Source organism: Neopsephotus bourkii, unplaced genomic scaffold, assembly GCF_033783945.1.
Source record: "Neopsephotus bourkii isolate Nb327-2 ecotype Australia unplaced genomic scaffold, CSIRO-AGI_Nbou_v1 NB_1036, whole genome shotgun sequence".
NCBI lineage: Eukaryota > Metazoa > Chordata > Aves > Psittaciformes > Psittacidae > Neopsephotus > Neopsephotus bourkii.
This window is the reverse complement of record NW_026901525.1, coordinates 587,962-601,911: the sequence shown is the minus strand read 5'-3', so window position 1 is coordinate 601,911 and position 13,950 is coordinate 587,962. Positions and strand designations below refer to the sequence as shown.

General features: G+C 52.8%; 1 protein-coding gene across 7 annotated transcripts in view; it reads right to left on the bottom strand.

Moving 5' to 3' along the window:
• PUM1 (pumilio RNA binding family member 1) overlaps positions 1–6,498 on the bottom strand; it is a 63,459-nt gene extending 56,961 nt beyond the window's left edge. For all 7 annotated transcript variants that reach the window (XM_061360610.1, XM_061360613.1, XM_061360614.1 and 4 more), the window contains exons 1-2: positions 6,355–6,498; positions 2,016–2,389 (exon numbers count right to left, since the gene is read on the bottom strand). In XM_061360610.1, the coding sequence (XP_061216594.1) occupies positions 2,016–2,378 (363 nt within the window). In that variant the 5' untranslated portion in view covers positions 2,379–2,389; positions 6,355–6,498. The remainder of the gene's footprint in view (positions 1–2,015; positions 2,390–6,354) is intronic.
• Between the last annotated feature and the right edge of the window lie 7,452 nt (positions 6,499–13,950).

The following is a 13,950-nucleotide window of genomic DNA, read 5'->3' as shown; positions in this document are numbered from 1 at the left end:
AAATTTGCCTCCCCTCACCTTCTGGTAAAGGGAAAATACAAAAAGAATGAGCATTTTTCTGCTGTTCATAACAAGAGGATACAATCTACTTCCTTGGGAGCAGAGAAGCTTCAGTTTAAGTCATCCCTATTACAGCCATGCATAACTCCATCCTCCAAGTACCAACGAATGAGGCCAGCACAATGAGAAATGAAATCAAGGACACAGTAAATAAGTTCTGACTCACAGCACTTGTAGCTATATAGTAACACATGATGAAATACTATCATTTGGTTAAACTCACTGGAGCATTATCACCAACATAGAGAGAGGTGCCTGTCTACATCTATAACGAAGAAGAAACTGGGATTCAACAACTAAAGCATCCCTCTATCTTTAATTACAACTCCCAAGCTCCAGGCAGACATTAACCTGTATTACTCTATAATTAGTTTTTTCTGACTTCCCATTAGCTTTTAGCTCCTGAGTTTCTGAACCAGTCTTCAAGGCAACAAGGGCCCTCACTGCATTATCTTTGCAAGTCTAAAACCAAGAGTACAGCAATGGAAGTGTATCAATCAGAAATCAAGACCAAACAGATATCCATAATGATTTCCCACCTCTTGGCTTTAAACTAAACACCAGGACTGAGCGACAAAGACATTACAGCCAACGTGCAAACCACCAGGAAGCAAAACAAACAAGGTCCTACTGTTAACTGTATTTATTTTGAGCTTCAGATCACAAAACACATGGGGGAAAACCAGAAAGTATCACATTTAGATCTCCATCATTCTCTCTTGCAATAACTTTTACATTTAGTGACTGAAAACTTGGCCAGTTAACAGGAAAATCACACCTCCTCACTCTAAAGGAAATAACTGCATTGAAATAACTTCATTAAATCCTTTGTTTCCACATGAGGGAATAAGAACAATATTCTTCTGGCTGCTTAGTTCATATTGCAGGATTTCATATGCTTTTTCTTCCAGACAAAAATGAACCTGGATTTCCTTCTTTGTTGATGCACACACCAACACTCGCAAGGTTGCAAAACTCACTGCAACGTTTGCTTTTCAAAGGTCTGGATGGCCACACTTCCCCCTGGGCAGTGCAACAGGAGTGAGAGCCTTGTTCCCTTCTACTTGAAATACAAGAGGCAGGAGATACTCATGTGCAGGTTGCAGAAGCTTTGTGTCTGCTGCTCTCCTGCCTGTGGGAATGATTCCGTGTGAAAATGTGCTTCCACTTAAGTTTGTGCTCCCTTAGAAGAGGGAGCACATCTCCTTTGAGGAGTTACTCACAGGTCACAGACAGAAAGCCAGAGTGAGTCATGCACTCATTTAACTCACTGCACATCTGACAATGCAACTACTAAGCAGACTTCTAGTAAACACTACTACAGAGGCCCAGGCCAGCCCACTACCCCTTTAAAAACATTAAGTTGCTGTAAGAAGGTAGCTGTGTGCCTAAAAGATGTTTCCTGACACACCTAAGGCAGTTCTCAGTTCAGCTAAGCACATGAATAGCACCTTCCCCTTTCAATTATAATAAGAAAAACCCAAACCCAAAACAAACAAGCAAAGAAACCCAGGAAAACACATTACCAGTGACTTCCAGAGCGGTGTTTTTCAATATTGGGAATGGTAAAAGCCCAACCTCCATGCATTGGCAGTTTTGTAATGCCATTACATAAGAATTATTTAACTACAGCAACAGATTTGAACAGCAGCAGCAGCACTGCTACACTGGTTCACACATTGGAAAACAAAATCAAATCAATAAAGGGAATGAGAAACTTTTCAAACATGCATTTGACTGTTACAGAGCGGTCTGGGCTTTCAACACCCTCCAAAGCCAAAATGTTTCAGCTTATAGCTAACCGAGGCACCACAATCCTGGAAAGAGAAAACAAAAAAGCACAACTGTTGCCCATTTCAACCACCCAACAACCAGCTTAAGCATCATTAAAAGCATCTATCACAAGCCCGATGCATTCACAGGTTGAATTCGGAAACAGGGAACTTGGTTTTTACCTGATGTTCTGCATGAATGTTATCCCCAGTAGGCCAGCGATGTTTGCTGTTATTATAGCCGCCTCCACCACTTCCTCCTCCCCCAAGCTGCTCACCATGCTGCCTCTGGAAGAAGTAATCCACCATGGCGTCGTCCTGGGAGCGACCAGCAACTCCAATTGATCCAGGAACAGGACTGGAGTGTGTCCCTGCTGCAAGGGCCTGATTTGCAGCTGGCTGTGGCTGAGCCTGGGACCCTGTTCCAGATGTCAGTACAACAGGCATGTTGGGATTAGCTGTATCTTGAGTGTGCTGCTTCAGGTGGGGGCTGAATGAGTCCTGCCACAGTACTGCTTTTCTCTTCAAAACACACGCAACGCTCATTCCACCAGCACCTATGGAAGGGGATGGATGGGGGGAGATGGAGGGAAAGAGGGAAGGAAAAGATAACATGAAATCCTTACAGCTTCAGCTTTACAGCTTCAATCACACACCCAGCTCGTGACTGGCAGGGAAACATCACGACGCCAAACCCGACTCCTTGTAACATATTCTTTGCTCCATTAACCTAGCAACTAAAATATCACCTAACAATGCAAGCCAGTCAAAAAGAAACCACCACATTTTGTGCTCCAAAGCTTTATCAGCACACATAAGGTTTGTGTAAGGGGCCCATTACACTGAAATCAGAATGTCAGTGTGTGCTATGGACACAACACCCACTGGAGTGCCATGGCTCCCTGGTGGAACACGAATCCCACCCTCAGAGCCTGCTGTGCTTGTTTTCATGTGACACCTTACAGGCCAGATCCTCAGTCAATACACGAGCCCCAATATCACCATGTGCTTGCTCAGTCATGCAAAATATCAAGGCATGCCTTTTAAATGCAAGCTTAAACCCCTGGATTTCTACTTCTACAGTTAGCCCCAAGCACAACACGCACCCTTCCTGTGCACTCAGCCGCTGGCTCGGGTCATGAGACAGTAAAACACACCGGCCTGCTTGGTACAAGATTCCCTGGAGACAGAGTAGGTAATCTCCCAGTGCCCAGGATCCCGCAGAACCTTCCAGAGCAGCCAGCAGCGCCAGTCCCACTGGCACCAGGGGAAAGCTGGACAAGACACAAAAACCCTCCAACACTGAAACCACCCCAAACGCCTTGCATACAGCCCACATCATCTGTGTGCAAGAAGATAGGTGGGCTCCCAGCACCTCCCTAATTCACTATCCCCCCCAGTATTCTGATGACATCCCAGCAGCACAAAACTGTGGAATTTTGTTATTGAAGATGTTATCAGCTGATCCTGAGAGCAGCGAAGACATTGCACGTGTGAACAGAGAAGTGTTTTCATCTGTTATGCAACACTCAGCCAGTGCAGAGCACACACACAAACCAAACCTGGGTCTAAAGCTGTGCTGTAGTCAGAACTGGTTTAAGATCATCACTAGTTTACGGCTTCAGTTACCAAAAGACAACCCCAAAGATCCCACACAGGAGTTATAAGGATGACACTGGGGCAGGGGGTAGGGGGTGTTCCGTACAACCCAACACATTACCGTTGTACCTTGGTGGCTGCAAACCCTGGCCCTGATCCTGATGGCCTGAAAGGAGCCTCTGTTTGCTCTCTGCTCATCGGAGTCATTTTGAACAACACTCAGCTACTACAGGCAACTTCCAAGAACAATCTTCTAACAGTGGAGAAAGAAAGTCGATACCAAAAAGAAACAACAATCCAAGTCCTATCTTGACTCAAACTTTGTCAGGTTTGTCCCACACATTGAGAAGGGTGTTGTCACAAGAAAACAACTCGAAGAACTGCAGAGACGAGATTTAACTGCCCCTACACACAGCTTCCACGGCCACACACACAACTCCAGGAGGTTTCTTATACAAAGACCTTCACAACTTAAATACCAGCAGCATTCAACAGAACTAACTCCTCCTGTCTTTCCCAACCACTTCATAAACCACTGTGACAACACCTGATATTACTAAACCCTGTTTTTAAGAACACAATACTCAAATTTAATGGCGTTTTTCCCTTAGTTTCCCTTTAATAATCATTATCAAAACCCTTTGGAACCACGAAATGAAGGAATAAAGCACCGTCATGTCATAAGAAAAACTCCAAGTAAGTAATTAGTGGGAAGAAATTCACGTATCACCCAGCTGGGGCGTGTATGAACTGCTGACAATGAAACCTGAGCAGCCTCTGTGTAAAGAGGTTGCAAGCTCTCTCTGGGCAGCCTTAAAAACCATAAGAAGATACTACAAATCTGTAAGGAGTTTCACATATCTGCACACTGTACCAAGGCCCGTTTTCCACGGGGAATACCACAGCAAACAAAGTTGCAAGAGGGAGGCAGCACAACCACAACCTTGTTTGCCTCCCAAAGAACCTCCTGCTCACCAACACAGAGTGGTTTCTGCTTTCATTTACAGGCAGATCAGTAATAACTGCGTTGCTATAAAGACTTGGGGGGTGTGGGGGGGGTGAGACCGTCGAATGGCTCAGTGGAGGCACCGTGCAGCTCCGCACCAGTGCCTCCTGCTCCCAGACACTTCCTCTTTCGTCTGATCCAGACAAGGCAGCTCCAAAGGCGAGAGGAAAACTTGGCACAGGCGACATTTTGAAAGGGAGCGAAGGGGAAAGGAGCTCTGGGGGCAGTTCAAGTTTGGTTCCAAGCCGGGTTTTTATAGAAATGCCGTGGTAAATGCAGCGGACAGCTGAATCCTGTCATTCAAAGCACACAGAGCATCACAAGCATGTACAGTCACCTACACAACGCGCAGTCATTCGCTAACCCGCAGCTCCTAATGGCTCCGAGGAGCCTTTCCAGGCCCAAACTCTTCCTCAAAACACGGAATAAACTTTTCCAACCTAAACCAGCTGCTGGGAGGTTTTGTATTTCCAAACAAAGCTTTCCACCCCTCTACCAAGTGTCCAAGCCTGCGATTTTCCTTTTCCCTCGATAAAAAACACAGCATGTAAATAAAGCGCTCTGTGTTATCATTACAGGCAAAATACTTTAGCTTATGGGACGTTCCACAAGCAACAAAAACTCCGGAGCCATCTCCAAGCAAGTCTGAAGCATGGCCTTGACTAAAGCAGATTTAATCCACACAGAGCACAGCTCCACACTCGACTCTTCCCTGCTCCTGTTCAATAGCTCTCTAAAAATAAGGCAATATCCCCAAATCAAGCCAGCACAAGAGGCGTGTTTCCAAAAGTTCAATCACGACCGAGAAGGGAGCTGGGGCTGGGTGGGTTACTTGGGAAAGTTGGGCTGAATGGGAAAGCAGAGCCATTGTTCCAGCGCTGTGTGGGCCTAGGAGAGAACTTTGAGCGTTAAACCTTGTGTTTTCCTTCCCAGCCTGGGGACACGCTGCTGGACACTGATCACAGTCACGGACGGAGGTGCTTGAAAGCACCATGAAACCCTTGGGTGATAAATGCTCCCCCCCCTCCCCCGTACCCCACCTCCCTCAGTCTTAATAAAGGAAATTCCTTACTCATGATCTGCCTAATAAAATCTCCGCTGAGAACAAAGTTATTAAACACTGACTACAAATATATATAGATATGTATATAAAGCCCAGATTGTTTCTCAGGCTGGGGCAAGAGACAGACTCTTAAAATTACAAGCCTGCAATTAAAAAGAGCCAAACGCTGTTATTACGTGAAAACGAGATAAAAACAAGGGGAAGGGATAAAAAAACCCCACACAAACACAACCCCCACCCCCCGGTCACCAGCACACCCGAAGTATTGTCTGCATCTTCCTCTCCCCCTCTTCCCGAGGCACCGTCCTTCGCCCCCCCGCCCTGGGAACACCGACCCCCGGAGACCCCCCCCATTAAGGCCGGGGAGGGGAGAACCCACCGCACCCCCCCACCCCAGCGGGCCGGGCCTCCGGGTAACAAAGCCCCGGCCTTTCCCGGAGAGCCGGGCCCGGCCCCCCCCCCAGGAGAAGGGGGAGCCCCACCGGAGACAAGCGGAGGGCCGGGCCCGGGGGGGGAACGACAGAGGCGGGGGGCTCCGGGATGGGCCCGTAGCTCCCCCCCACAACAACACCCCGGTCCCTGCCTAGCGGGGAGCGGCGGAGAGCGGCCGGGAGAAGCGCTCGGGAGGCAGGGGCCCGCCGCGCCCCCCTTTCCCGGTAACAATAGGGGCCAGGCCCCGGCCCCCGAGCGCCGACAAGGAGCCGGGCGGGAGCGCCAGACACAGCGCCCCGCCGCCGCTCGCCTTCGGGGCGGCCTAGCGCCGCTCCGCCTCCCCCCCACACCAATATGGCCCCATCGGCGGCTCCGTTGGGGTGCGCGGCGCGGCGGGGGCCCGGTCCGGTGCCGATACTCACGGGCGGAGCGGTAGGATGAAGACGGATCTCGGCCCCCCCCAGGCCGCTCGCCGCCTGCCTCTCCCCCTGCCTTTCACTCCGACAACATGGCGGCCCGGCGGGGACGGGCGCCGCGCTGCACGCCGGGAAGGCGAGGCCGCTCCAAGCGATGCCGGCCCGGCCCTGCCCGCCGGCCCCGGCCCCTTCACAGGCGCCCGGCCTGGGTCCGCAGCGCTGGGACAGGCGCCGTCCTCCGCGGCCCTTCACCCGCGCGGGTTGGGACCAGGCCGCGGCTCAGCCGCCCCGGCTCCCACCGTGGCCCCGGTGTGGTCGTAGGGCTCAGGCCGCCCCTAGTTCCGCGCTGCTGGGCCCACGGGGCTGTCGTGGAGCCCCTGCCCCTATCCCGGGCACCCCGCACTCCTAGGCCGGTGCTGGTTGGAGGTCAGGCAGCGTCCAGCGCCCTGCCCCGCACAGCAGCACCCACCCGGGTGCCCCCCATACAGAGCCGCCACAGAGGCGCAAAGCGCAGGTCGCGCTCTCCCCACGCCTTTCCCAGCCCAGCACCAGCAACCAAGCACGATTTTGGGGTGTTTCCCCCCCCCAAAACCCTTCCACTCCCCTTTCCCCACAAAGCCAGGGCTGTAAGGAAACTACAGACCCCAGCGTGCGCTGCTCCGGGTCCAGCCTGGGCACTAAAACACAGCGCTGCACCCTGGGAGCGGTAGTTTCTGCCGTAACACCTCCATGTTAAAGGGGCAGCTCGGTCGGGAGCGGCCGCGCTCGGTTTTGTGCAGCCTCCTCCATGGAGGTGCTGGGCTCCCGTGTTTTGGGGGGGAACGGGACATTTAACATGTGCGCTCGATGCTCGCATGCGATGCTTCCTCTCCCTCTTGGCCAGGCGAGTGACCCATACATGGAAACAGGAGGAAGGTGCTGGTGCAGGGAAGCGCTCGGGACATGCCCTTGCATGCACACAGAGAAAACAACCCCAGCGCGGCGGCTGCAGCGTTTCAAAGGGCTTCAGCTGCCAACAGGGTCCCACAAACCACACAGGACACGGCGAGAGGTTTCCCTTTATCCTGAGCTGTTGCGGGCAACGCAATCAGGTTGTGGTTTCAGGTGCAAGAAGTTACCTCGGTTTATCACAGTCGTTAAGCACAAGCAGGGCCGGATCCAGCTGAGAGCTGGCTCTATGGCATGCATCCATCTTCTCCCCAAAGGGTGGTGGGTGTTTCTGTGTCTCTTCCAGGCACCCACAGCACCGGAGCTGTGTGGAAGCAGCCGACTCTGAACCCCTAAGGACACACAGCTCATGGGATGCTGAGCACCCCAGGCCAGGTGTGATGGGGTCCTTAAGGATAAGGAGTTAGCTTATAGCTTGTACAGCACCCAAAGCTTGCTTCAGCCAGTGCTGGCGTGGCTTGTTTGACCTGGCAGAACTTCCCTGTGATAAACTGCTCTGCTGGGACCATGTTGTCCAAATGGGTGTGTGGCCCTTGGCACGGCCCCCCCATGCCCTGAGCACCCCACAATGGCTGCAGCGTGGATCCTGTGCAACAAGTAGCTCCTGTTAGCTGCCTCCAGGCTCTTCACCAGGATAGGAACGTCAGCAGGTTCTCCTAGTGAGCATCCCTAAAGAAGGCAAAGCTTATTCTGCTGAGCTGCACTGCCCTGCTCAGAGCAAATAGCCTCAGGGATGCAGTCAGCCCATCAGCCATGTGAGGCCGGAGCAGTTCTCCACCTTCCAGCTGGTAGAGACCTAAACCTGGCTCTGCCGTGCCATTGTGGACCATGCAGCAACCCCAAATCACCACCGGTGGTGAGCAAAGCCAACCTCTTGGCATAGCAGAGATGTGAATAGTGGAACTGTGTCACCCTGGCACTGGAGCAGATAAATCTGTCCCACACCCTCCTCCTCCCTGAACATCCCAGGCTCCACAAGGCACCAGTGTGGACTCCCAGGTGACAAACATTCCAGCTGTGAAGCATGAGAGGTCTCGGGAGCTGTTTCTCACGCTGTGTCTTCACTTGTGGAGCCCAGGGGAAGATGGGCAGGTCCCTGCTTGCCTCTCCTGGCCATGTTTTAGAGTGCTGTGCTTGCAAACTGGCAACCTCAGCACCCCACCTTGCTGGTGGGGCTTCCTGGTGCCCAGCTATCATGCTGGTGGTAGCACAGGAGTCCCCAGCCAGTGCTGACCCTCCGCTGTGAGCCAGAGATAACAGCTACACCACAGCGGGTTGCAGCACGGACCCAGGCTGCTGCTGACACCAGAAACAGGGTTCCTGTTAATTACACCAGGGATAATTACATTTATACTGGTATAATGAGAGGGGGAGGGAAGGAGTCATCCTGTGGTTGAAGTATGAGTAGTTAAAACCCATGGATGCCAGTCAGTTTACTCGGGTTAGGAAGAAAGAAGCAGGGCAATGGCACATGGGGACCTGCAGCCCTGTAGCTGGAGTTTGGGTCTCACCTCAGGATAAGCCTGATTCTTTTCTCCTCTTGGTTTGCAGCTGGTGCATCCTTTGGGGAGGATGCTGGGCACATAAGCCCATGCCTTTTCCCCAGGTCCCAGCAAATGGAGGGTGCATCACTCCCATCACTTTGGTTTTGCACCCATCATCTTCTTTTCAGAGCAGCAGGGGAAATGCTTCAAAACAAGAATGGCATGAACAGTCACCCAAAACAGCCCCAGCCATGGTGAATGTGGGCATTGCACCCCAACCCACAGCCATGGTGAGGTCTGGGGGCTTCACTTTGAACCCCTTATCCGATCCCTCCTTACAGCCACTGTCCGCTGCCTGGCCAAGGCTGCGATGTCATTATAGAGTCCGAGCACCTCTCCCTGCTATCCTGTGAAGAATCCCTGTGTCACTGTAAACAGGAAGGGCAGGAAGAAAAACGAGTTGATTTTCTTCCATCCCAACCCGAGCGAAGAAATGGCTGAGGAGCAACAAAGGATTAATTTACCCTGTGCAGAAGCGCCGGCTCCCTCCCGCAGCCGAGGGACCCTGGCGAGTCACAGATGTTAAGGAGTAAAAAAGCCGCTTTCACAACCTCAGACAAAGGCATAGAGACGCTTTTCAGGGACTCGAGTTGATCCATAGATCCGGCTGCCTGGTCCTAGGTGTGCTGACATAAATACGGCTGGTTCCAAGGGAATGGGAGCAGGAATGGGAGCAAGGCCGGTAGGATGCGGTGGGTGAATGGGGACAATGCTGTTTTCGTGCTTGGAAGGAAGCCTTTGGTTATAAATTGATTAAAGAACACATCCCAGGCCTTCTTTCCATCCCCTGTTGTATTTCCTTAGCAAGGATGGATGGTTCTCCAGTGGCCCTGCCAGGCAGGATATGTGGTGGCAACCCCAAAGGATGCTGTCCTGAAATTGCATTGCCCAGCAGCAGACTGATGGCATGGCTGGAGGAACCCTGAAATGCCTTTGCTGGAGCAAAGCAGCATCATGCTGCTCTCATTGGAGCCTTTTAGCTCCAGAGCCTCAGAAAGGGCTCGAGGACGGGATGGAGCCACTGCTGGCAGCTGCCCGGGCAGGAGAAGCTCCATTTTGTTCCTGTAAGTGGGACATGTGCCAGATGTGTTACACCATTCCTGAGCTCCTGTCCCTGCCCTGTTGCCGTGAGACTCCTGTGTTGTTCCTGGCACTGGTGCCTCTTGCTCTGGGTGGTTTGGTTGTATTGCCGGGGCGAGCTGGGAGCAGAGAGGCTCCACTCTCACCCTTTGCCCTCTCTTACTCAGCAAACCCTCCTTTAGTGCTCTGGATTCAAGCAAAATCATTCAAGATATGAGAGAGAAGAAAGGTAAAAGCATTTCAAGCACCAGATCTGCTGTGGGCTCCTTCCAGCTTGTGCATGAGGGGACATGGGGGTCTCATATCCACAGCTCCCTCATCCCTCTGCCCCAGGGCAGATCCAGCCCTAACTGGGCCATGGGTACCATGGGAAGAACCTCATCTACAAAGCAGTAATTAAAGGCTGGATCCCAATGTGTGTGCCTCAGGGGGCTGAACTGAGGTTGCACAGGCAGATATAGCACTAGTGTACCCTAAATGTAGGCCTAGGAGTGTGCAGTGGGGACGATGCTCATCTCTACGTGATAACGTGTTGGGGTGTTGTTTTTAGTTAACTGGGAGCAAAACAGGAAGCACATCTTGAAGGTGCAGCGTGCAGATAGCTGTGCCCTGGGGAGGGCCCCAGGAGGCCACTGCGACAGCCCAGCAACAGCAACACATTGTCACCAATGACAAGAACAAAGTGGGCAGCTCAAAGCTGAGAGATCAGATCTGGAGAAGCTGGAAGCAAAGGAGTGGGGTTGGGGACTAGGAAGACCTTCTGGATAACTGACCCCTTCCAAATCCACTGCTCGTCCCCTGATGAGCATTGCAGCCCTGTGACTCTGCAGTCTGTATGTTCCCAGTAACAATATGCATTTTCCATTACATATACATATTCCAATGAATAGCTCTGTCTGCAGGGAAAGGATCTGATGATCTCAATGTTATCCAGCCCTGTTTGCTCTGGAGATGTAAAGAGAAACTCGGATCTTCCTTCCTGTCAATCTCACAGGGCTGTTGGTGCAGTGCAAATGAGGTACACAGAGCTGGTGGAAAGAGGTAGCTCCTCACAAAATGCAGTCAGGCTAGAGGACTGCAAGAAGATGTCATGTGGACTGAGAAGGTAGCAAGCTTCCAAAGGGCTTACTCATGTAATTGCCTGTTGAGAGTTGATATACTTAGTGATAACAAACAAGCTGGAAAGCTTAATCTGCCTCTTGCTTCAGAGCTCTAATGATTAGAAGTTGGGATGAGATGTGGTGTGGAGGATCATTATAGAACCACAGAATGGTTTGTGTTGGAAGGGACTTTAAAGCTCATCCAGTTCCAACCCCTCCCATGGGCAGGGACCCCTTCCACTGGAGCAGCTTGCTCCAAGCCCCTGTGTCCAACCTGGCCTTGAGCACTGCCAGGGATGGGGCAGCCACAGCTTCTCTGGGCACCCTGTGCCAGCGCCTCAGCACCCTCACAGGGAAGAGCTTCTGCCTAAGAGCTCAGCTCAGTCTCCCCTCGGGCAGGTTCAAGCCATTCCCCTTGGCCTGTCCCTACAGGCCCTTGTCCCAAGCCCCTCTCCAGGTTTCCTGCAGCCCCTTTAGGCACTGGAGCTGCTCTAAGGTCTCCCCTTCAGGAGCCTTCTCTTCTCCAGGCTGCCCCAGCCCAGCTCTCTCAGCCTGGCTCCAGAGCAGAGCTGCTCCAGCCCTCACAGCATCTCCATGGCCTCCTCTGGCCTCGCTCCAACAGCTCCACGTCCCTCTTGTGCTGCTGCCCCAGAGCTGGATCAGGGCTGCAGGGGGGGTCTCCCCAGAGCACAGCAGAGGGGCAGGATCCCCTCCCTGAGCTGCTGCTCATGCTCTGGGGGTGCACCCAGCACACGGGGGGGGTTCTGGGCTCAAGCGCTCACTGAAGCTGGGTCATGGAGAGCTTCCCATTCACCAACACCCCAAGTCCTCCTCCTCAGGCTGCCCCATCCATTCCCCAGCCTGTGGTTGTACTGAGGATTGCCCTGACCCAGGGAAAGGACCTTGCATTTGGCCTGGTTTAACTCCATGATGTTCCCGTTGTCCCCCCTCTCCAGCCTGTCCAGGTCCCTCTGGATCCACCCCTTCCCTCCCGTGTGTGTTTTCTGCTTTTCTGCTGTTCCAAATTCCAGCTTTTTTTCTGTTATTTATCTACCAGGGAGGAAATCCCCTAAGAGGGCAGCGAGGGAGAAGGTGGAATCTCACTGGGACACCAGAAAAGGAAGCTCATGGTTACCAGTACAAGCTGGGTGCTGCAGATCCCAGAGGAGCGAGTGGGAGCATTAAGAGGGAGGGGAAAAAAAGGGGGCGAAAGTAAAAAACCCACCAGATTTTAATCGCTTCAAGTGCAGCAGGAAGGGAAATGCCCCAGAGCAGGACAGCATCAGCTGAAACCTTCCTTCACCTTTTACAGTTACAGAATAGAAAAGAAATCCTCGTTCACGTTACAAATACAGTCCTGTATAAAAACAAGCCAACGGAAAAGGGGGAATAAGGAAACCCAAAAGGTCACGGCACCAGTGCCTGGCTCCCACCGAGCTCAGGAGGGAGGGCAGCTCCTCTGAATGAGTTAGGATGATTCCAGGCTTTTCCTTCTGCTTCCTGCTGGTTTGGAGAAGGGTTTTGAGCAGGAGGGTGACTGCTCCCATCCCACCCCATCGCATCCCGCATCCCACCCCGCGGCAGGTCAGCGAGAGCATCCTTGGTCCTGGAGAGGAAAATCAACCCTGGAGATGGTGGTGTCAGTGGGGCTGGGCAGCGCTTGGGGCTGGGAATGTGTTTTAGGGATAGGGGGGAATCTGTTGCCTGAAAAACATTGTTTTCCTTGGAAAAAAATAAGGGAAAGGGTGGAAAAATTATTGCCTGTAGAGTTCGCAGCTTGGCTGGAGGCGATGGAAGGGCTGATGGGGGGGTGCAGCCAAATCCAGGGGGATTTGGGCCTGGGCAGCATCAGCTGTTGGTGCTTCCCAGCTGCTTGTTGGGAAAGAAAAAATATCCCCAAATAACCCCCTGGATGGGAGGACAAACCCCTGGGAGGCAGAATTCACCCCCCCCCCCACACACACTGCTTACAAATGCCAATGGGGGGCTTGGGGCCAGAGCCAGGAGACACCACATCCCACCTCTGGGAAGCAAAGGAGCACAAGGAGGTTGGGAGGAGCTGGGATGCTTCATGGAACTTCGTTTTCCTCCCAGTTTCCTCTGAGCCTTCCCAGCTCATCTCCATTCACAGAGCAATCGCTTCCCAATGGATCTCGACCATTCCCCCCTCCCAAATCACCATTCCCCACATCCCGATGTCGCCCTCCTTCTGCTGCCAGACCTGATGGGGTGGATTAGCCCCCAAGATCCCACAGGGATGGAGGGACCAGGGAGGGGTTGCAAGGCCCCAGGGTGCCCTGGGGTGGGCAGAGCGCTGCTGAAGGCACGGTGTCGGCCGGGGGGGGGTCGTGTTCAGCCACTGCTCAGGCACTTCAAATTAATACAAATTAACCAAACCCAGTAATTAAAAAGGAGAAAACGAACCCAAAACATTCATGAGATGCGTTAAAACAGCCGGAAAGGGGCTGTGTCAAAGCAGCGTCAGTATTGCCAACTTTGAGCAAGACCCCCCCCAAAAAGGTGGGAGGGATGGGGGGGTCTCGCAGGGAGGTTTGGGGTGTCCCCAGGGAGGGGGGGAATTGAGGCAAGATGCTGACAGCCGGATCCAGCTCCCGATGGTGAAGGGGATCATCCCAGACGAACCCCCCTGACACTGTTCCATCCAGTCAGGGGGCTGGGAAATTCCTTCTGGGAGCAAAACCCCCGTTTTTGGGGCCAGCCCGACTCCCAGACCTGGAATTTTGGGCAAGTGTCCCAGCCCTGGGGAATGAAGCTGGTCCCTGTCCCCAAAGCACTGTTCATCCTCACCCCTGGTCCCAGTTTGCTCCAAACCAGCTGGGTTTTGCCTCAATCCCATTCCAGCTGCCTCCTGCCCGAAACACCAGGAAGACAACGGTGTCCAGTGAGTGATGCCACATCCCTGCGTGTCC